General features: G+C 36.1%; 1 protein-coding gene across 12 annotated transcripts in view; it reads left to right on the forward strand.

Moving 5' to 3' along the window:
- Positions 1–25,101, forward strand: part of PTPRK (protein tyrosine phosphatase receptor type K) — a 566,799-nt gene that overhangs the window by 452,873 nt on the left and 88,825 nt on the right. For all 12 annotated transcript variants that reach the window (XM_050788294.1, XM_050788297.1, XM_050788302.1 and 9 more), the window contains exons 12-13: positions 7,517–7,790; positions 10,799–10,835. In XM_050788294.1, the coding sequence (XP_050644251.1) occupies positions 7,517–7,790; positions 10,799–10,835 (311 nt within the window). The remainder of the gene's footprint in view (positions 1–7,516; positions 7,791–10,798; positions 10,836–25,101) is intronic.

The following is a 25,101-nucleotide window of genomic DNA, read 5'->3' on the forward strand; positions in this document are numbered from 1 at the left end:
TTCTCTGTGGTGAGGCTGTTCATTGTAAAGTTAATAAATGAATATGTATTGTATTTCAGCATTTTCCAAATAGAAACGCTACCAATTTTGAGCTGCAGGAAGCTACCCATTCTAGGGTCACTTTGATTTATGGAGAACATCTAATTTGCATTTCATAACATTAAGCACTACCTATTTAGTTTGATAATTAAAATATAGTCATGAAATAAAGTCAAAACCACCATTTTTTCCACAGTTAAATTAGGAAAAAAAATTGTCTGATATTCTAAGTTCACTGACAGCTTAACAGACAAATGTATGTTAGGGTTGTATGTCTTCCTTGGGTCACATAGCTTTAAAATTTGGGGCCATCCTCATCCACCTGCAGAATAGTCTGTTTCATTACACACATTTAAATATATCAAATAGTTCTGATTTTCCTAACCACTATCCTAACCTAGAGCTTACTTGAATTCCAAATAAAACCATCTTGAAATTTAACCAGAGATTGAAATAATCTTTTTGCCCTCTTTTATGGGCATAAAGGTCATATGGTCCAATTAGATCAAATAGATGTTATTTTAATTTTATGTTTATTCTCTAGAAGCATAGTAGGTAGAATCGTTGGAATTTTTCTAACCAAAAATAGGAGTAGGTATGCCCTTCTTGTTAAATCTTCTTTCCTGTCTCTAGAATTCCATAGTCTCAACCCACAGCTTGCTTATGACCTTATGAGAAGCCCTGGGCCAGACCCATCCTAGCTTAGCAACTCTTGAATTCCTGACCCACTGAAGCTGTGAGAGAATAAATGTTCATTGCTTTGAGCTACAGAATTTTATAGTAATATGTTATGCAGGAAGAGATAATACATGTACCCACGTAGTATAAATATTTTCTTTCTTCAGATTTCTGCCCAATGGATACTTTATCACATAGGGATTTCTTGACCAACCCATATAAAGTAGCACTCTGCATTCCCATCATTTCCTCTTTCCTTTAGCCTGATGTATCTTTCTTTAGAGCACTTATCCCTTCTTGATATGTGTTGGTTTTCTGAATTTAATTTTTTATCTGTATCTCCCCACTAGCATGTAAACTTCATGAGAACAGAGACTTTCACTACTATCTTCATTATTTTAACCTCAGTACTTAAAATAATGCATGACATGTAACAGATACTCAGTAAATATTTGGTGAACGAATGAACTGGAGCTAAAAATGTAACAGCTACATTATGTAGTAAGCTTATAATCTGCTAAAGAAAAGACATATACCTAAAAAACTATTTATAACAGTATAATATCAAACATATTTGTAATGTACCATGTTGGTACTTGTAATGTGCCACATTCACATACTGATGTATCACATAAGCAATAAATATTATAAGACGGCAATGCTAGGCCTTTTGTTTTTTCCACCCCAGAGTTTTTGAGAATACCATTTATGGTTCTGATCAATGGATCTTTTTCATTATAATTGTTGTAATTGTGTTAGGAACAAGATTAAACATGCATACATGTGATTATGACTTCTACCCCCATGTCACCCTTCAATCATCCTCACTTCAAAAATTACTCCATTGTCTTTAGAAGACAGAGTACTGAGGAATGAGATAGTTCAAGACGGCTTCATGGCAGAAGTAGAAAAACTAGACAAGAAAGTTAGAAATTCTTGACTGTATGTTTAGTATATTTGGGTAACAATGGTCATACCAGCTTCAAATGGAAAATAAATATCAGGAGATAAAACAAGAATGGAGATATAAGGTAAGGAATGTGGTAATTTATCAACCCTAGTGTAAAAAGTACAGTTTGACTTATGAAGGAATGGAAGAAATGAGGATAGAGAGAAATAGTATATTAAAAGGCATTATTAAGAAAAATTACAGGGAGATAGAATTTGGTTAAAGATAGGAATTATTAAAGTTAATGCCGGGATTTTGAGCTGTGTTTATTTGGTAACTGTTAGTTCCTTTTACAGGGAGATTAGTCATGGGAGAAGTGACTTATGTGTTCCAGGTGTGTAAAGGTGAAAAACAGGGATTGGAAAGACAATCAGGGATGACAGTTAAATCTTTACCCCCTGGGGCACTAAAATATTGGCAGTAGAAGCAACCATAGCTTTGGGACATTGAAAAAATTGTTTGTAAGAGAAACAGTAAAATACTGGAGCTAGATAATTTCTCCTAAAGCCTTAAGAAGACATTTTAGATTAAATTTGAGGTTGTTTATATACCACTGTATAACTTGTTATTTTGCTATCACCAAGAGGTTGTGCAAGCTAAAACTATAACCATGTTCACAGAGTATTTACTTAGTAATGGGTTTTTTAAAAAATCTATGGCAGGCCATTATAGATAATTTGGGGTTCAGCCTCATACTTTGTAAGCATTAAATTAAGAATACTGTCTACCGTATGTATCACATAGTCTCTTTTTGAGTTAACGGCAAAATCCCCTTATCCATTTTCTTTCTTAGTCTTACAACTAACGGGAAATTATATGATGAGAAGTCATTATTTGGCCTCTCTAGAACCAAAAAAAAAAATGACTACATACCAATGTTTAATCAAATTAGATTACAAATGATCCTCAACTTTTGATGGTTCAATCTATGATTTTTCTTTAAAATGATGATGCAAAACCATTGAAATTTGAATGTACTTCAAATTTTGAATGTTGATATTATACTGGGCTAGTGATATGTAATACATGAGATATCAAACACTTTATTATAAAACAGGTTTTGCATTAGATGATTTTGCCAACTGTAAGGTAATGTAAATGTTCTGAGCACATTTAAGGTAGGGTAGGCTAGGCTAAGCTATGATGTTCAGTAGGTTAGGTGTATTATATGCATTTCAATTTACAATATTTTCAACTCGTAATGGGTTTATTGGGACATAACCCCATCATAAGTTGAGAAACATCCATATAATGTAGTAAAGTATGTCATTTTAATTTTTAAAAAAATAAGGAAGTCATATTTTGTGTAATGAATGAAAATTCATGAACCCATATATTGATTTAACATAATTTAAATTTAACAGAAATGTTTTTGAAGTTTATTAAAAGGAATGGGGAATATATGAACTATGCGTAGAGTTATTAAAAATATTACGATGATTTTGGAATATTTTTAATTGCTAAAGTACTAAGCTCACATAATATTTAGATCTAGCTAGAGTTTAGTACCATTAGGTAATTAGACAACCAGAAGAATGAAGAAGCACAAGCCCATTTCATGTAATTAGTCAACTCACTTCTAATGCGATTTCTCATTTCTTATTTCTGTCTTTTAATAAATTTGTATTGATAAATAAGAAAATAACAAGGACAGAAACAGATTTAAAAATTGGAAATGTGATTAGAGAACAACCTCTCAGATTGAACAATGAAGTAAAGATAGTTTCTTTTAAACATGGACTATTGTGACTTTCTGTTATTTTTATAGCTGTTTTTCACTAAATGTAAATACTTCTTAAAGATTCACCATGATTACAATTGATCTCTGTATGAGTTATAAAAATGCCTCTTCAATGGGCATGAGAAAAGGTAGAAATAGATACACAAAGTGATGCATTCAGAAAGACACCTACTAAAGACTGAGCTCAACTAAGGAGAGTAAAATTCCAATAGAGGATTTTGAGGGATACTGGTACAAGGAAAGGTACTTTTCATATTTTCAGTATCCTGAAAAGGTAGCATGCTGAGGAGGTCCAGAACGGAAAGATAGCAGTACAGCAGACAGGTGTGTATCAAGATTTTAAACTGAAAGGGGTATTTCTGGGTGATATTATAGAAAAGTAGTACAATTTCAGTTTGGTTTGGGTATAATTGCAAAAGAGAGTATGAGAGATGACTTTAAAAGACTCTGAAGATCTACTTCTGGGTAGCTGTCTCAGTCATTTTAAAAGCTTACCATGGATAGTCACAGGTTCGTAAGTGGACAGAGTTTAAAAGAAAGTATATATTTTAGTTTTGTTGTTGTTTTAAACTGTATCAAACTTGAGACGGGCAGAAAGCATTCTAAAAATGGTAGAACACTAGAAATTTCAATAAATAAAAGTGAATATAAGGTCCGTGAAAGCCAGGTTTTTTGTTTTTTTTTTTTTAACCTCTCTGTCCTCAGAGCCTGCGTGATAACTATTAAATATATAATTGTTGAATGAAAATGAATTAATGGATACAATGTCACAGGAAGAAAGGTAATTGAGAAAATTCTTACTCTTCAAATAATGTTCAGGATTTTTCAGGTGAAAAATGTACTTTCATGAAGAAACAAAAAAAAATATATTGGAAATGTCCTAAGCAAAAAAAACAGAAAAGGCAAAAGCGGTGTATTCATTTCACAAACATTTAAATGCCTATTATCCTATTTGGAACCATATATTCAAGTGTGGTTTCAAATAGGATAATGGGCATTTAAGTAAGTATAACATGTGAAAATGTAATGGCTATTGTATCAGCTTTTGGAGTTAAACATATCTGAGGTTAAAAAATATCTAGAAACTGAGGTGAATGTTATATCATGAAGACGTTTCTCCTGGTATAGCTGGTGGTAGAGTGGAAGAGGTAGAGTGGGATGATCAGGTTATCTCCAACTAGCTTTCCATCTAATGTCACTCATCATGCAAAGAATGTTTTAGAAAGTATGCTTGGAAGCCAGTTCTCAGAAGTCTTTTTGTATGTATATGTCTTAATCTGCTGAGGATGCTATTACAAAGTATTAAGTGGCTTAAACAAGAAATATTTCTCACAGTTCTGGAGGCTGGGAAGTCCAAGATCCAGGTGCTCTCGGATCTGGTTCTTGATGAGGGCCCCTCTTCTAAATCTAATTATTTTCCAAAGGCCCCATCTCCAAATACTATCACTTTGAGAACTAGGGTTTTAACATGAATTCTGGGGGAATGGGGCACAAATATTCAGTTGGTAACACTATAGTATAAAGTAGAGAATGAACAAAGTGAGGCTCCTGGTTTAAGTTTTAATGGAGCTCAATTTCTCTGCTTCAGTTTCAATAGTAACAAAAATATAATACTTCATTTCCGTAATGACCATTCAAAGAATAAATGCATAATATTGGTAGAGAAAAGATACATAAGATTAAAGTGCATTGCACTGTAATTTATATTTGTATATATGTGGAAATAATTTTCTTAATTTATTCTTTATGAAACAAGTATGTCACTTGTATTTTAGAACTTATAAAATTGAAATAATTTATCTTCCATTTCATTGAGAATAGGGCCAAATCTGAAAGTTCAACCCAAGGCGTTGATCTTTATTTTCTATGGCACCATACTTAAGGCTCTTTCCCAAGGAACCTATTGCACCGTTTCTTCCTTCACTCTTCTCCAACACTGGCAGTTTACTTTGCTCCTCATAGATCTGAATAGACAAGCTGTCTTGCATGAAGTATCCTTAATTTGTTATGTAGAATCTCTGTCAATGTAATAGAATTAGTTAAGATTGAACATTCACTAGATTTTCTGTTTTTTTTTTTTCAAAAGGTATGGGATAATTAATGAGGAATCTATTTTTAAGGATTAGATTAATGATTAACAAGGATAGGTAATTATCATTATTATTCTTTAGGGCAAGAATATAAGGTTACATTTGTTTGGAGAGCATGTATGAGGCAGTTTATATGCATATGTGGATACATCCACAGGACAGGCAAATGTATAATATACAAATATGAATTATAAATTTAAAATAAAACATAGCATATGTCAGCTATGATCATTCTCTTCTTTCTCCAGGGCTATGCTTATGTATTTTCTATATCTTAAAATTGACAAGCGCCTGCTCCATGGATGCCTCAGAGACCATGCATCTTGTCAGTAGCATACTTAGAAGCTTAGCAACCCAACTTGGCAGAGGTATAGGGAATGATGCAGCACATATAATTTGAAATAACATAGACTTCTGCCTTGCTTGCTCAAATCTGAATTTCTGACACTACTACAAGTTCTGTTCACTTTTTATAGGAAACGAGATGGATACCAACCTACTGATTTATTAGCAATATTTTAATGGAAAATGGGAGCTTGAATAATTAGGAAGAAAAGAAAATCTTTATCAATTAAATTATGATTTAACTCTTTCTTTTGATGTCCTTTTGTTTAATCTATGAAGATCTTTTATTTGTAGGTATAAGAGTTTATATTAAATTAGAATTTTATACCAGAGTCTAAACTGTTTTAATTTTCATAGACACATGTTCAGTGTATCTCTCTCTCTCTCTCTCTCTCTCTCTCTATATATATATATATATACATATATATATATATATATATATTTCTCCATTCCCCTCTCCTTCCCACTCCCCTCTACCTACCCACCTCTTTCTTTTTCATGGAAATCTTTTAAAGAATATATTCTATTCCTCCTGGAGATCCACTGAATATCAATATGCAGCCCTACATACAATTTATGTTCAACTTACATGAGATACCACATATACTTTTCCAGAATTTTAGGAATTTTAAAACATTTTAAAATATATTTATAATATATAAAATATAATTATGTCAACTTTCATGGTAATATTTTACCTGAAAAAATTTTAACCTAAAGAATTTTCTACTAAAAAAGAATATTATTAATATACCAGTTTCAGAGTTGTTAAAAAATATTGGTAGAGATCAGGGGGATCTTTATTTTAAATTTGCCTTTTGGTTTTTGTTGTTGTTGTGTTTTTGTTTTGTTTTGTTTTGTTTTGTTTTCTCTCTCCTCTGTAAAGTAATTGCAATTATAGAAAAGTTTTAAGACTTAAAGATATCAGAAGGTTTAGGTTAGAGCTTTAATAGGCCAAATGCCATCTGTTTCTACAATTTGTAACATTTTATTATTAACAACTCCAGAAGAAGGAGGCGGTCTATTTCGGTTGTGAGGACAGATTTCTGTCCATCTGTGCCCGTATTGCCGCATGTCACTTGTATTTTAGATCTACATAGCTCTGAGCCAATGTAGATGCCATGGCAAGGTCAAGAGGTGGAGAAGCCTGTCAGTACATTCTGTCTCTGTGGCTGTGACAACCACAAATGGGTGCTTCTAGCACCGCCCTGAGGCAGTCATTCTGTTAGACCTTGGAGCTGGACTTTCTGTACTCTCATTTCAAGGGAAAATGTTAACTTTAAACATTTAAAAATATCAGACAAAGAACTGAATCTATGATGTGTCTCTGGTTAATGTCAGAATCCTTATTAGGGTGGCTCATTCCTCATCATTTGAAAATGTTGAAAGTCCTAAGGTGATTGTTCTTATTTTTATCAGTTTCTTTGTAACTACGGTGATGTTAGGGACAGCAGCATCTATGTGAATTTTTTATTTTATTGCGAAATAGCTGAAAAGAGTGTAGCAGGTTAAGACTGACTTTAAATACTTTGAAATGTTGTCTGTTAATAGTCAACCCCTTAAACCCCTTGTTCCTTTAAAAAAAAAAAAAAAAAAACTTAGTATCTCAAATCTCTAAATATGTGTGTATATATGTGTTGATGTGTTATCGTTTTTTTTTTCTTTTCCCCAAAGTGCTTATCAGATTGTTGTGGAAGAACTGCACCCACACCGAACCAAGAGAGAAGCAGGAGCCATGGAATGCTACCAGGTTCCTGTCACATACCAAAATGCCATGAGTGGGGGTGCACCCTATTACTTTGCTGCAGAACTTCCCCCAGGAAACCTGCCTGAGCCTGCCCCATTCACTGTGGGTGACAATCGGACCTACCAAGGCTTTTGGAACCCTCCTTTGGCTCCACGCAAAGGATACAACATCTATTTCCAGGCAATGAGCAGTGTGGAGAAGGTGAGCTTCCTCCAGGATTTGCTTTTTCCCTGCTTTGAAGAAAAGCTGAAGTCAAATTTTATAAATACTCAGTAGCATCTGTCAAGAAAAAAAAAGAAAGAAAGAAAAAGAAAATTTGCATGTAGGGGGTTTTGTTCTCCACAGTGTGCACAGTTTGGGGCCTCCTGTAGGGCTGAGGCCGCACGCCAGTTCCATTTCACAGGGTTCCTGTTTCCTAGTAACTGCTTCTACTGGAGGCTTCCTCAGGAAAGCCCACAATAGCAATTGAGAGTAAAATAATTTGAAAAGGTGGGTGTGCTGCTGCCGGGACTCCACCCCCAGTAACGATCCGGCATTGTTCTGTCTTCCTTGCTCAGTGGTGGCACACTTCAAGAGATTAAATTTACTGCAGGATAAACAGAATGCGTGTTCCACAGCAGGCTAATAAAACCTTATAAACTTTTCAGGGTTTTCAAGCCAAATAGTAAATAACAAGTAACAATCCTCTGATTACAAAGTAATAGGGCGCCTGTGGTATATCTGACGGAACCTAAACAAAAGGCAGCCTGGCGATGACTGGCTGCTAAGCCATTACAGAAGGCTTCTCTCTGTTTCCCTGGTTGCCCCTCCTTTTCCCATTTTGGACACAGTTGTTTTTGAACACTGCCGCTGATCCCAAATGAATATTGAAGAGGAAAACACAACAGGACGTTAGAAATGACCAGCAGTTCCGTATGTGAGAAAACAACCTGGCCTTTCATGCCTCATGCTGTTCTCTTTGGAAAATTTTCTTTCCTAAAACTTACTGTTATTTGTTTATTTATTTATTGGCAGACAGAGATAGAGGGAAAACAAATTTTGAGGATAGAAATATTCACAATTCAAAATCCAATAGAATGATGACATTTTAATGGACTTGAAGGTGTATAGGAAATTGCTGGGTTTATGTAATTGAGTCCCTAAGGTGAGCACCTGGGAGTGCTACATGATATACAATTGCATCAGTATATTATATCTTAGAAGAGTTTAATTGGAAGACATAACAATCCGTTTGCATTTATGCAGGGGCCATGAGAGCTTTGGGTATTGATTAACTGCTTTTGAATGAAAGCTTTGTTGTTTGCTTGCCTATATGGTTGGCTTGTAGGTAGCAAAGAAAAAGGTCACAGCATCTTCTAAGATGTTCTCCAAAGTCAGAGGCTGCTCACGGTTGAAGATACTCTTCTCCTCTTCTGGTTTACCTCTAAAGAACAGGGGTCTTTAGAGAGTAGTCTAGTGTCCACTTCCTGCCCACACATCATTCCATACCACTGTTACAACTGAGCTGCTCTAAAAACAGAACACTACGGAAGTTATTAGTCTATTCTGGGTATAATGTAGCATTGAGCAGGAAGTATAGTTTTGTCTGAGGGTTTTCATCTTTAGAGAGCTTCCAAATTAACTTTGGTTATTTGGTCTGTTATACCAGAGGAGTGTTAATGAATGTCTGCATTCTTTAAAAGCTTCTTGATATGAATTTTCTCTTCCAATTGTTAATATATCTACATTGTGGTTTAGTCAAAGTACAGAATAGCAACAATATATCTCACAGTTATCTTGGCAAATAGTTTTTTTTTTTTTTTTTGAGACGGAGTCTGACTCTGTCGCCCAGGCTGGAGTACAGTGGTGCGATCTCAGCTGACTGCAGCTGCCTCCCAGGTTCTCACCATTCTCCTGCCTCAGCCTCCCGAGTGGCTGGGACTACAGGCGCCCGCCATCACGACCGGCTACTTTTCTTGTATTTTTAGTAGAGATGGGGTTTCACCATGTTAACCAGGATGGTCTCGACCTCCTGACCTGTGATCCACCTGCCTCGGCCTCCCAAAGTGCTGGGATTACAGGCGTAAGCCACCGAGTCCGGCAGCAAAGAGTTTTAAAGTTGATGTGGCTTCTACCAACAGAGATTGGCAATGCCAACAGAAAGTTAACAGCAATTGCTTTTAGGAAATGAAAATCCTTTTGGGCCTTTATGGGAATGTGAAATAATCTCTTGTAGGTTACCATGAAGGTCTCAGGCCACAAGTAATAGAAGTGCAAAATTTTATTTTTAATTACTAACTCCCCCCTCACTGCTTTATTTTAATTTAAAAATAATTTTAAAAAATGCTTAAGTGGAAATTGTAAACTCTTTTATAAATTATCAACATATAGAACTACTCAAGATGGAGTTATAAATGCATCTTGCAAACAGATCACCTCTGTTTTGTTTACTGGCTTCGATACCTTTTCTCACCTCTTGTATATTCAAGGATGTACACTGACTCAACTAAGTCCTAAAGGACGAAGAGTGGGGCCAAAAGTAGCTGGTGGGGACATGTGTCTCCTACTGTCACCCTACAGCATTAAAAATAATAATGACATTTTTTCTTGTCCTTTCCTACTGCTTCTACTTTGTATATCCGCTCTGTCTAGCAAGAGGAGGAAAATTATCTATGCTGAGAAACATTTAACTCCTAATAGCTAAATTAAAAGGAAGAAAGAAGAGATAAATTACACCGCAACTATGATGCAATGTTTTGATAATCTTTCTAACTGCTATCATTTAGCTCTTTAGTCATGCTGAGATCCAAATGAAAGTATATAATGTTCAGCTTTGGTCTGAGTCTACAGTTCTCAGATGAAAATTAAATTTATATTTGGACCTGATTTTTATTACTTTTGCAAATACATTTTTCTTTCTGATAGTTTACAAAGTACTGTATATGAAAATAGAATGCTATACTACTTGTCACAAACTAACCTGTTTCATTGCGAGGTAAAAACAGATATTTACATCTCTATAAAAACTAAAATATTTTTCAAAGTTCTTATTTTATATTTTTAAGTATCCCTAGGGAGGCATATTTTTAAAAGTTTTCTTAATATTAAAATTCTGTTGTTTATAATCCCTTTTTATGACCCCAGATGGATCTTTATAATAATTATAGTTTATGAAACAGGAAACATTATCTATACATTGACTCCTTTTTTTTTCATTTTTCCTCTATCAGGAAACTAAAACCCAGTGTGTACGCATTGCTACAAAAGGTAAGAGGTTTGCGTTTTTTGCTTGTTTTAACTACACTCACCACCTTTCTAAAATAGAAGGACTTTGTTCCCTGCTTCAGGGCTAATTAAATATGGCATTTCTATTACAGTTAGTTCTGTGACTCACTTGGGTGTCTTTAACAAGTATTGGCGTGCTACTTCCCATCCTCTAGTACTTGACTGAAGGAATCTTGTTATGATAATAGGAAAGATCTAGAAAACCTTAGAAGGACTTATTTCTGCCATTTAGTGTCTGAATAGTCTTGTGCTGCTGATCAACCAATATCTTAGGAAAAGGTCAGGAATAGCAGATGAAAATAGCAAGTCACTTGTTTAAAAACCTCTATTACTTTCCATCATAGGTAATCAAATGTAAAACCAAGCTAATTCATGCTTATATAAGATTATAGGGATAGAGACTGGTCCATATCTTCATCAGTAGTGCAGTTAGATTGAAGATCATTTACTTTTTTTTGAAACTTACTGTGAGAAATCAGATCTGTGATGGCTAGCTAATAGTCAGGGCAATTCCTCCTGACCAGGCATATTATGACTTAGCTGTTTAGTTTCTTTGACAAGAGAAAACATTTGCATCTTTGAATGAGTATTTAGAGTTCCAAGTCGGGGAAAGTCTCCTGCATTCTCTGTGTTTTTGATTCTTCATTTAAGAGTTACCTGATTATGCCAACAAAGGAGAAATTGCTACTTGGTGTGTTCTAGCAAGAGAAACATGAAAAAGTTGTCTGCATGCAGACGTGGGCCTCCTCAGAGGGTTGGTTCTTTGGGTGTTTGTTGCCGGAATTAGTAGCACATCCACATTTGTGACCAGTAGTTGATTCATTTGGGGTAAAAATGAATGGCAATATTCTGTTTGTACTGGCAACTTTCCTTTCATTATTTTTCTCCATCTAGTCATCAGTCTGCTCAATCAGCATTTGTGCTTTACTCCTGATTTGTAAGGCAATAAAGAAAGACTTTCTCCTTAACTCTTGCGAGTAATAAAGAAGCTTTGTGGAAGAGAAAATATATACTTTTTTCAATTCACATATGAAGATTCCTTTTGATAGTTTTATTTTAAAAAGCAATTATTAAAGAGAATATACACAGATACATATGATGTATAAGGATTTTACTTTAGCTTATGGATTAGGAACGAGAGTTGAAATTTTTGAAAGATAATAGAAGAAGGCATTTAGGTCTATATCACCTGTCTTTTTCCAGATTTAAAGTAGAACCAAAATTGCAAAAGGGTCCCACATTGACCTCTGAAGTTCTTTAGATATGTCATGCTATGTTTCTGTAACTGAGAAATGATAGCTATATATTATCCTAACATAACTTTTTTATTCAGTTATTTCATTATTTGCTCTTGCCTGAGATGTCTGTGTTCTTTTCTCTCTCTCAATACAAATTTTAAAAATGACAAATACCACATGATATTTAAACTACAGGAGGATTGAGATCCTGGAAACAGTCTTACCATGTGGCATAAAATAATTGCCAGAAACTTTGAAGTGGTAAAAAACATAGTTCATTATTTGTCTAATAATCTAGTTCTGCTACACTTCTGGGTCTCAGTAATGCAGTGTGATGTACTGAGTAAGAGAAAGGACTCTGGCCTTGTACTATCTGATTTCAAATATTGACTGTGTCCCTTAGGAGTTTTTTAGTATTGAGAAAATGATGTAAACCTTCATTCCAAAAATTAAATATTAGAGTACCTACACCTTTTTATTGTTGTGAGGATTAAAATAACATATATAGGCCAGACACGGTGGCTCCTGGCACTTTGCAACACCAAAGTGGGAGGATAGCTTGAGGCCAAGAGTTTGATACCAGCGTGGGCAACATAGCAAGACCCTGTTTCTACTGAAAATAAAATAAAATAAATACTAGCCGGGCTTGCTGGAGCTCGCCTGTGGTCCCAGGTACTTGGAAGGCTGCAGCGGGAGCATCGCTTAAGCCCAGAAGTTTCAGTGTGCGGTGAGCTATGACCGTGCCACTGTACTCCAACCTGGGTGACAGAGTGAGACCCTGTCTCTAAAATAATAAAATAAAATATATATGAAGTGCTTAAATAGTGCTTAGCATATTATAAATAGTACATGTGTTAACTATCTTATTATACTAATAATTTTATACTTAAGAGGGACATAATTTAGGTTAGACAGTTATGAATGAAATATGTATAAAAACAAAACTAAATGTTCATGACTGAGATTGCGAGAACAGGGGAGAAACTAAGGGTTTTTTTGTTGGTTTGTTTTTTAATGTTTCTGACCAGATCTAATATATTTTCTTCTCTGAACAGTTAGCATTTTTTCCACATATGAAAAGCCAACCCTGTTTCTACAAAAACTAAAAAAAAAAATTAGCCAGGCATGGTGACATGCACCTGTAGCTCCAGCTACTTGGAAGACGGGAGGATTGCTTTAGCCTAGGAATTTGAGGCTTCAGTGGGCTATGATTGCACCATTGCCCTCCAGTCTGGGTGACAGTGTGAGACTCTGTCTCAAAAGAAAACAAACAAAAAAAAGAAAAGAAATGAAATGAAATGAAAACGGAAATCTACTGCACTTATTAAAGTAGCATCAACTTATTGCCTGACTACATTTTAAACTAACATGCAAGTATGGTCAGCTTTGGTGTGAAATTTTTCAATATGAAAATAAAAAGTTTTCTGACAGGGCATTTTCAAGACACATTTAAGAGTCAAAATAGCATAATCATGAGACTGGGAAGAGGCATGAAAGAACCTTCTGGTGAAGGAACGATTCAGTATTTCACAGGTGCATATGTAGGTAAAAATCTGTTGAACTGTATGTTTAAAATGTGTGCACTGTACTCTTATAAATTTGTGTGTGGATATGTAGGTAGATAGGTAAGGTATTTCTCAGTATTAAAAAATGAATTAAACATTAAAAATTGCATGACCAGAGTTAGAAACAGCACTGAGTATATTATAGGGGAGTCTGGAGTTTGAAAGGCTCCCCTTGCTAGCTTCAGTGAAAGTTTCCTTCTATGGGACAAGGTGCATTTTCAGTACATAAGCCACTTTCAATGAGAAGGACAACCCTGCCCAGGAATCCCTGGGCTGAATGGAAAGGGCGTAGAAAGGACCTTTCTTCATCCTGGATGACTCCTACGGGCAAGTCTTGTGTTCTACCTGTCCTACAGTCAGACCCTCTCCTGCCCTGCCCCGACCCTCTTTCCAGTGTCAGTTGTGCATACTGAAGAGCTGGAACCTTCCTTTCCTAATATTCTTTGTATTTAGATCAGTTTTGCTGAAAAGAACTTAGTTCTGGTGTCCCTCCATAAGACATTCCAGTTTGCAGTGTGACCTTTTACCACACAAATTTTCTGTTCAGGCCATATGCAATAGTCTGTTGCTTTTTTCTCATTTTTTTGAAAACTTAAAATGAATAGTTATAAACATTCCAAATGTAGTCTGGGACAAAGTACCTTGAACGAAATGTGTGTCTCTCTTGCTCACTCTGTCTTTCTCTGGAAATTGTTTTTCTAACCCCTTTATTTAGAAAAAGTTGTATTTTATATGGAGAAACCAGAGTTCATTGTTACATATTCGTATCATCTTTATAGAAAATAAAACATTTTACTAAAACAAAAAGAAAATGCTTATTTAGCCAAGTTTGAAGCTCTCTCTATATATACATATGTATACATCACTATATGCCAGGGACAAGTACAGAGTGAGAGTCGTATTAGATACAATAAATATTTGTTGAGTTGATAATTGAATTTGAACAAAATGTAAGGTAGATGCTTCAGCTTTCATGTTTAATCAAACAAGTTACAGTACTGTCTGCAATTATGAAAAGTGTTTATATGTGAGTTAAGACAAATTTATTAACTAACTAGAGTTGTTTTTATTTCTTTAACTGTGAATTTATATTGTGATATATATGTCATATTCTAATATAGAATACTTTTACCAAAGCTAAGACTTTATTTTAGTAACAAAGCAGTTAAAAATATTATCTATAAACTAATGTGAATTAAATGAAATTGAGTCCTAGTCTGGGTCTATATCGGTTTTATTCAAATGAGTTTTCTTCTGCTGAATTCTGTGATAGGAAGACAGTTTAGCTCAAATTGTCTTTTCATTGTAATCACTGCTATTCTTATGACTATATTCTATAGCTTCTTTGCTTTCCTGGTACTCACATTTCAGTGTGAAGGACCTATTCAAGTGAGTTAACCAGAATGAATGAGTTGATGTATTAGAGCACAGAGTATCAGGGGAACCTGCCCCTAATATTTCAATGTAGGTTCTTTCTATTTCCCATAAGTGTTGGCTAGCTGAGAAATAAAGAGAAAGAGTACAGACTGGACATGGTGGCTCACACCTGTAATCTCAGCACTTTGGGAGGCTGAGGCAGGCGGATCATGAGATCAGGAGATTGAGACCATCCTGGCTAACCCAGTGAAACCCCATCTCTACTAAAAAGACAAAAAAATTAGCTGGGCATGGTGGGGGGTGTCTATAGTCCCAGCTACTTGGGAGGCTGAGGCAGAATGGCGTGAACCCGGGAGGCGAAGCTTGCAGTGAGCTGAGATCGCACCGCTGCACTCCAGCCTGGGTGACAGAGGGAGACTCCATCTCAAAAAACAAAAGAGAGAAAGAATACAAAGAGAGGAATTTTACAGCTGGGCCTCCAGGGTGATATCACATATCGATAGGACCATGATGCCCACCTGAGCCTTAAAGCCAGCAAGTTTTATTAAGGATTTCAAAAGGGGAGAGAGTGCAAGAACAGGGAGTAGGTCACAAGATCACATGCTTCAAAGGACAAAAAGGAGAACAAAGATCGCATGCTTCTAAGGGCAAAATCTGAAACTCCTGATAAGGGTCCAACAAAGATCACAAAGCAAGGGGCAAAAGCAAAGATCACAAGACAAAGGGCAGAAGCAGAATTACTGATAAGGGTCTGTGTTCAGCGGTGCACCTATTGTCTTGATAAACATCTTAGACAACAGAAAATAGGGTTCAAGAGCAGAGAACTGGTCTGACGTCAAATTTACCAGGGCAGGATTTTACCCCATCCTAGTAAACCTGAGGGTACTGCAGGAGATCAGGGCATATTTCAGTCCTTATCTCAACTGCATAGGACAAACACTCCCAGAGCGGCCGTTTATAGACCTCCCCCTAGGAATGCATGCCTTTCCCAGAGCATTAATCCTTGCTAGGAAGAGAATTTAGTGATGTCTTCCCTACTTGCACGTCCATTTATAGGCTGTCTCCAAGAAGAAAAATATGGCTCTATTTTTCCCGACCCTGCAGGCAGTCAGACCTTATGGTTGTTTTCCCTTGTTCCCTAAAATCGCTGTTTTACTGTTCTTTTTCAAGGTGCACTGATTTCATATTGTTCAAACACACGTTTTACAATCAATTTGTATAGTTAACACAATTATCATAGTGGCCTTGAGGTGACGTACATCCTCAGCTTATAAAGATAACAGGATTAAGAGATTAAAGTAAGACAGGCATAAGAAATTATGAAAGTATTATTTGGGAACTGGTAAATGTCCATGAAGTCTTCACAATTTATGTTCGTCGGCCGCAGCTCCAGCTGGTCCCTCCATTTGGGGTCCCTGACTTTCCGCAACAACAGAGTCCAAAGGGAATCTAGCTATTATTACCTCTTATTACTTAAATTTGGGATGCAGGACATTATGATGAGAGATTAAAATTCTATCAAGTGTCATAAGGATGGACATAACTAAGTAGCATAAGAATGTACCATGTTTTGCTAATGAGGAACCCTGACTTCATTGGTGGATGTCTTTAAATTTTACAGTCAAAGTAGAAATAATAGTTCTGAATATTTTTATAGTTCTCAAGCGTAAGATCAGAACTAGAAATTTAAAAGGAGTAACACATACAATTTTCAACATTCATCTTTTCCCAACATTTTGAATTCTTTTTTTCTTTTTTTTCTTTTTTTTTTTTTTTTTTTTTTGAGATGGAGTCTCACTCTGTTGCCCAGGCTGGAGTGCAGTGGCCGGATCTCAGCTCACTGCAAGCTCTGCCTCCCAGGTTTACGCCATTCTCCTGCCTCAGCCTCCCGAGTAGCTGGGACTACAGGTGCCACCACCTCGCCCGACCAATTTTTTTGTATTTTTTAGTAGAGACGGGGTTTCACCGTGTTAGCCAGGATGGTCTTGATCTCCTGACCTCATAATCTGCCCGTCTCGGCCTCCCAAAATGCTGGGATTACAGGAGTGAGCCACCGCGCCTGGCCAACATTTTGAATTCTCAAAGTTGGTGACAGTCCGCCCATTACTACTGTATATCTGGAATATACTGTGTCTGACTGGTTTCATCTTAATTCACTTCAAGTTGGACCCTGGAACTTCTCTTTCTGCTCTCATTGCTAGTATAAGTAGACTCTTCTCCACCATGTTCTTAGAGAAATAGCCAAGTCACCGAAACAGAAAAGATATGAGTTGAGGACCTTCAAAGGTTCATGATCACTATTTTCATCCCAACCCCAAGTTAGATGGAAGTTAAATATTTCTTTGCTTTAAAAGTAGCAAACTATTATTGTTTGCATATGAAATATTACTAGTCTAATTATTTTTGACAGAATGATAGTAACTGGGATGCTAGGATAAAGAGAGAAATGGAAAAAAATAGAACTGACCTGAAGATGATTCAAGCATTTTGCTATTATAGAAATTAAACTGTTTTATGAGATTTCTGACCTATTACCCTCTCTTTCCTGAGAAGCCTGTTGCAGGTACCTTACATTTATGGCCACGTCTACAGGAGAGAAGTGATGACATTCATTCATAAACTGATCAAACTGTCACTGTTAACTGTGGAAAGGATAGAGTTTCTAACCTAATTTTTAATGCTGTAATCACATACTTAGAAGAGACTGGAAAAACATAAATTGGTACAACCTAAAGGAAATAATTTATAATCCATTTCAGAAGAAAAATTCACTAAGGTGGGTGGTTATATCATCAATATTGAAAAATCAGTAGCGAAGCAGCAACAAAACAGTATTTTAAGATGATGCCATTTATAATATATCTTTAAAAATTAGAGTAGGAATATGTCTGGTGAAAGATAGGTTACACCTCTGCACTGAACACTATAAAACCTTATTGAGAGAAATTAAACAATACCTAAATTAATGGGAAGACACACCATGTTCATGGATTAGAAGATTCAATATTGGCAAAATGTCAGTTCTCCTACATTAATGTGTAGATTTAAAGCATTCAAAATCCCAATTTTGTTAAAAAAAAATGACAATCTGATTCTAAAGACAATATGAAAATGCAAAGGAATAAGAATATGCAAGGCTACTCTTAAATCTAAATACAGTTCCTGGATGTTATCAAGGCCTATGATGAAGTTATAGTAATTAAGACAGTGTAGTAATAGCATAGGAATAAAAATTCTGACCAGTGAAAGAGAAACTCCAGTAATAGATGCACACACACACGTTCACCATTTTTTATGGCAAAGGTAAAACTGTAGGGAAGAGGGGAACGGATACTCTTTTCAATAAATGGTACTTTTTCCATATCTATATGGAAGACATTATATCTTGACCCGTAACTCACACTATATAAAAAATATACAGCTACATGTAAGAGTTATAACAATATAGCTTTTAGAAGAATATAGGAGAACACCTTTTATGATGTTACAACAGGCAAAGATTGATGCCTGCATCCTCCACCAAAAAAAAAATAAAAATTTCAACAATTTTTTTAAAAACATAATAGGCAAAGATTTCTTAGATAGAAGACAGAAATATGCTGAACAAAAGGAATAAATGATAAATTCTACTTAAGACCTCTTTCTTGTCGAAAGATACCATTATGAGAGTAAAACAGAATTTACAGAGGAGAAAATATACTTATAATAAATATATCTGAAATAGGGCATATCAAAAACGTATTGAAAAAGTATTAAAACTAGTGCGAGACAAGAGACAACCCAGTAGAAAATGGAGAAAACACTTGAGCAGACACTTAAGAGAAAAGGAAATACAAAATGATCAATTAACCTATGAGATGGTGTTCAACAAGAAAATACAAATTAGAACCACAATGTGATTCCAGTACACCTATACTAAAATTAGTAAAATGAAAAATTGTAGAAAATACCAAGCCTTAAGAAGGATGTAAAATAACTGGAAATATCATACCATCCTGCTGGTGGGGGTATAAATTTGTACAACCACTTTGGAAAACTGTCTAGCAAAACGGACTGAAAGTAAACTAACCTATGTCCTAACAATTCCATTCCTGGGATACTCACCAAAGAAATATGTATGTCAATACACCCAAAAACATGTAGTACAAAATTTATAGCAGCACTATTTATAAAAGCAACAAACTAGAAACAGCCCAGCAACAACCATTAGTAGACTAGATAAATAAGTTGGGTATATTCACATAATGCCATGTTCTAAAGCAAAGAATACAAACTATGACTACACAAAATAATATATATAAGTATAACAAACATCATTTGAGTGAAAGCCAGACAACAAAGAATATACACTGTATTGTTTAATTTGTAAAAAAGAGATAAAATAACTAATAAAAGTTAAAAGGTATGTGCAGTAACTATATAGATGTATTATGATTTAAATATTATATTATCTAGAAAGGCATCTGTCTCAGGGGTTCCCGAGACTACCCTCAGATTTGGTGATTCACAAGGAGGACTCGGTCATCCTGTGAGTTGTCCTGTTCTCATGGCTATGACTTATTACAGGGAAAGGATACAAAGCAGAATAAGGACAGGGAGAAGTCACATGGACAAAGTTCAGAGGAAGCCTCTTCCTATGGAATCATACACGACATGCTTAATTTCTCCAGGACGGAATTGGGACAGCACATGTGAAATGTTGTCTATCAAGGAAGCTTATTAGAGACTCAGTTCCTAAGGTTTTTAGTGGGGACTAGTCACATGAACCCCTTCCTGCTAGCATCTGCCAAGATTCCCTACTCCCAGAAGGAAACTAGACTTTTAGCATAAGGCACAATTTAGGCACAATGAACCACTCTTCTCAGGGAATGATGGGAACCCTCCCAAATCCGAGTTCCCGGACATCAGGCCAAGGTGAACTTTGCAAGCAGCCCTTTCCAAGAATTTCAGTCTTAGTCCTGCTACGTTAACTCTTTTCTGTACAATATCTATATCAAGTGTCTCAAGGGCTAGTTAAAAGAATATTTGAAGAAATTAGAGAAAAATCCCAAAAATTATACATACAATTAAAGAAGTAGAAAATTTGGATGTATGAAAAATAATTAGAAAATTAATTATTGACACTAAGAGAGAAATCTGAGTGATGATTTAAGGACCTCCTTTAGATAAAGAGTTATAACATAGGATAAAGTCACCCATAGCCTGTATCTCCCCCAAATCCTTCTCTAAGTAGAGAATATGGGCCTACTTTATTTGAACACTTCTGAATAGGATTTCTTGAAAACAATCTTTAGAACCTTCTAAGAAATGACAGCTCATTTAGTCATTTGCCGTTCAGATTGTATACCAGCTTATATAATACCATAATTTTACTATCTTTCTACACCCAATATGTATGCAGTTCAGGTTTTCAAACTCTTACTTGAGTAAATAAGAACAGGTATTTAAAAGCATATTTCTGGCCAGGTGCCATGGCTTACACCTGTAATCCCAGGACTTTGGGAGGCTGAGGCGGGCGGATCACAAGGTCAGGAGTTCGAGACCAGCCTGGCCAACATAGTGAAACCCCATCTCTACTAAAAATACAAAAAATTAGCTGGGTGTGGTAGTGGGCACCTGTAATCCCAGCTACTTATGAGGCAGAGACGGGAGAATCACTTGAACCCAGGAGACAGAAGTTGCATTGAGCCAAGATTGTGCCACTACACTCCAGCCCAGGCAATAGTGTGAGACTCCATCTCAAAAAAAAAAAAAAAAGCGTATTTCAGATATGTTCAGGTATGGATAAAGAAAACAACAAAGATTAAGGAATAAAAATACATGATGACATAAAGTCTGTGAATTGTGGTGGTAAGTAGATATAGCATTGAACAGAATTTTAAGGAAGTGTAGAAATCTGACCTTAGGCCCCTTGAAAACCTGACCTTAGGCCCTTCTCATTGACTACTCCTTAACCATGAGCTATGTGCTGAAAAAAAGCTGGGAAACCAGAGAAATTAAAGAGGAAAGAGGGAGGGAAAAACAAAGTGGAAACATCGCAGAGGCATCCACTGGTCATTCCAAAACTGCAGTATTATGCTCACTATTAGCAACAATCTAAATGAAGAAAAAGAGAAGAAAGGAAAAGAAAGAGCACATTGCTGGGGCTTACACAAGTCTAATTCCAAGATTTAAAAAAAAAAAAAAAAAAGGAAGGCGGGGGGCTTGTGTCCTGAATAATGGACACTTCTGGTAAAGGAGCCAGAAAAACTTTAAAGACACTTTAAGCATGGCCAGATATGGTGGCTCATGCCTGTAATCCCAGTGCTTTGGGAAGCTGAGGCAAGAGATCCCTTCAGGCCAGGAGTTTGAGATCAACTTGTGCAACACAGTGAGACCCAATCTCTACAAAATAACGTTTAAAATTAGCCGGGCATGGTGGCACACACCTATAGTCACAACTACTTGGGAGGCTGAAGCAGGATGATCACTTGAGCCCGGGAGTTTGAGGCAGCAGTGAGCCATGATCACTCCACTGCACTCCAGCTTGGGCAACAGAGCAAGACCCTGTCTCTAAAAACAAAACAAAACAAAGCAAAAAACAAAAAACAATGCAGGAAATGTTTAGGCAACAATCATGGCAAATACAAAGACGTTACGAAAATGAAGAGGAGATAGGAAAAAAACCACGTATAAATGGAAAAGGACACTGCTAAGGAATTTAGTAACACCAAATTCATGAACGGTTATAATCCAATAGAAAAAATATATCCAACTCTATACCCATTACTTAGGTCTTAAGCCATATTTGAATTATAAATATGAAACCAAGTATCACAGGGCCAGTTCATTTATATATATTAGTTGTAGATCATTTTCAGGTTAAAATACCCCTTTTTAATTGTTGCTATTATTTTAGTATGTTTTTCTTATTCTTTGAGTCCTATAGAAAGTGCTTTCAGGGCTGTTTACCGGAAAAAGTGAATTCAAATTGTTCTTTGTCAAAATAAACTTTGTACCCTTTCAGTTCTCTAAAGATAATGATCAAATTTGACTTTTAATGAAATAGTTTATTAAAATTGAAAGTGCCAAAAAACTTTTAAATATATGGAAAGATAAAGATGGATGTGATAGGATTTTTTTTTTACTCTCTTATGTTTAAAGTTATTATTTATTAAATCAAACAACTCAGGGATTTAATTTGGATAGAGATAAAAGTCATACAGTCTTACCACCACAGCCTTTTAGAAACATAGAATCCTAGGATCAGGGAAGTTAAGTGTCTATTTAAAGTATCATTTCATATCCCTGTGACCTGTGGCAAAGCAGGATTATAGGCTGGTCCTCCTGACCCCCTAGTCCATGGTTCATTCTTCTCTGTGCTAAGGGTTCTCCATGGTCAAGGCTCTCTGATGGTAGGGATATGAAATTAAACATGAATGAACCTGTCCTCAAGGAGCTTTTATTCTTTTAAGTAATATGCGAAACAAGTAAAGTATGATGCAAATGTGCTATGTTCAAAATGAAAAAGACAAAGTGCCTGGAAAAGTGTAGTGAGCAATGCTTGTGTCCCACTGCAAATAGCATTAGCCTTGGATTCAGACTAGAATCTAGATTCAGATCCCCCCTCTGCTATTTATTGACTGTTAAGATTTGAACAAGTCATCTGAACTCTCTGTGCTGATGTTTTGTTATTGTATATAAAATAAAATTGGAGTTGAAAATTATTAATTTTCAGAACTAACAAAAGAGCAGGAATAATAGACGTGAAATTTCTAGTAAAGTACATGTGAGACATTTTTAATACAACTCGTTGCTATTATTACTATTATTCATAATTGCTTTTGGTGGAGAAGCTAAGAGAAGAATTTTATGGAGGAAGTAACATTAAATCTTATTTTCCAAGATGGACGTTATTTTGACAGTTGGAAATGAAAGGGAAGATAATCCAATTAGCAGTAATTAGGTAGAACAAAAGCTATAGGACTAGAAAACATGCTTTACATCTAAAGAATAAAAGTTTTCTGTCTCATTCATATCAATGCAGGGAAAGAAAAGCTGGAAAGTTTATGTTCATATTGGACAGCACCTTGAATTCAAATTGCATTGCAAAGGCAACAGTAAATCACTGAAAGCTTTTGAAGTGAAAGCAGTTTAATCCCAGCTATATGTAACATTTTGGGTTAAAAAATTCTCAGTGGCATATATGTTAGATTGATGCAGTGAAATAGTAGAGGTAAAGAAACAAGCTGAAAGCCTGGTGCAGCTCTTTTTTCTCAGCCTTTTCTCTTTTCTTCTCTTTTTTTCTTGACAATTCACCTCATAACCATTGTGGTGGGTCAGAGCATGGTAGGACCCACACCAGTGGGAGAGGGGAGAAGCAGCAGTGGCCCCACAGACCTTGTCAGAGCCTGAGCTGGATGGAGGAGGCAGTCTCACAAAGTATCAGCCTCGTGTGGCATCTCAGAAATCAATCAGATTCAGAAGCTTGTCTTCATGGGGACGGTGGGTGGCACGACCCCGTGTGGGAAGTAAGAGCTTGAGCAGGGAGAAGAGTGTCCACATGTGGAGGTGAACTGCTGGGGTTTTGGAGCCCAACTAGGGCGAATGAAATATCAACACACTAGGCAATCCACCTTGGGAAATGAGAGCCCAAGTGTAGTGAAAAGGGGACCTGTCAGGGACACATGGCATGGTGTGAGGTGTCAGAGTCCAAACAAGATGAAAAGCTTGGGGGTGGGGAGGCAGACTCTGCGGGAGGTTAAGAGGGTGACCACGCAAGAGGGTGGCCCATGCAGCATATCAGAGCCTTATCGGTCTAGGTGTGTGAACTTCCAGGCAGAGGTTGGTCATGTGCAGGGTGCCTGAGTCTGCATGGAGTGAGGAGCACAGCCACACAGGGAAGGAGGTGAAAGCAGAGATGGCAGAGATTATGTGTGTGGCAGGGCAGGCGTGGGAGGGAGAATGTTCAACAAAAAACACAGGTGAAACTGTGTGTATAGGTGTCTATGTGTGTTTGTGTGTGTTCCATACACATAGTCCACTGAGAGAGCCTGGGAGCAACAACATATTGGTGGTAAATATGCCTAACATCCAGATTTTGGTGTCTGAATACCATTATCCAATAAAAGTAACTGGGGCTCTTTGGATAAACGGCTCAATCCAGGACTGGAACAAGAAAAGTACAACATAAAACTAGATTATTTTTTTTTTCCCATAAAACGCTAAAAAAAAAATGAGGGCATATCAAGAGGACACAATTGCCAACCTCAAGGTGCCCCCTCATTGGCTGAACCAGAGGCCTATTACTTGAGAATCAAAATGAAGATTGTGATTGATTATAACACTGAATAAAACAGGAAAGCACAAGTTCTTACTGATATAAATAAATATATAGAGAAAGATGGATGAGAAACCAGGTATTTACATAGTTTCAAAGTAGCTCCCAAAAACTTAATATTTATAAAAGGGAACAGATTAACCTCACATTGGAAGAGCCTAGCAGATGCTTTGACCAAATGATGAAGGTGAACAGTATCCATGTTGGGAAAGTAATTGTGGTTTCCCACTAGGATGCAAGAAAAGTACAGCATCACTTTTGTGATATTCAGGGCAAAGATGCATATCCTTAATCTAAACATTAAAAAAACAGAGAAATCCAAATTTAGGACATTCTACAACATAACTGAGCTATAATTTTCAAAAATGTAAAGCCTCAAAAGTGAAGGGAAGGCTGAACTGTGAAGGCTGAATGGGACCAAAGAGATATAGTAACTAAATATAACACGTGATTCTGATTAGATCATTTAGATACAAAGGACATCATTAAGACAACTGCAAAATTTGAATAGGATCTGAAGTTTAGACAGTAATTTTTCTTAAGTTTGAGCATCATTTTGTGCTCTGTAGGAAAGTGTTTTTGTTTATGAGAAATACTAAAGTATTCTGGATAATGGAGGCATCAGCACAGTAACTTTTCATGTTTAGTAAAGTGAAAATAAAAAGAGTAGTGTATTTGCAAATTTTCTGTAAGTTTGTGAGTTTTTCCAACAAAAAGTTGGAATTTTAAAGCTGGTGTACTAAAATATG

This window comes from Macaca thibetana, chromosome 4, assembly GCF_024542745.1.
Source record: "Macaca thibetana thibetana isolate TM-01 chromosome 4, ASM2454274v1, whole genome shotgun sequence".
In the NCBI taxonomy this organism is placed as follows: Eukaryota; Metazoa; Chordata; class Mammalia; order Primates; family Cercopithecidae; genus Macaca; species Macaca thibetana.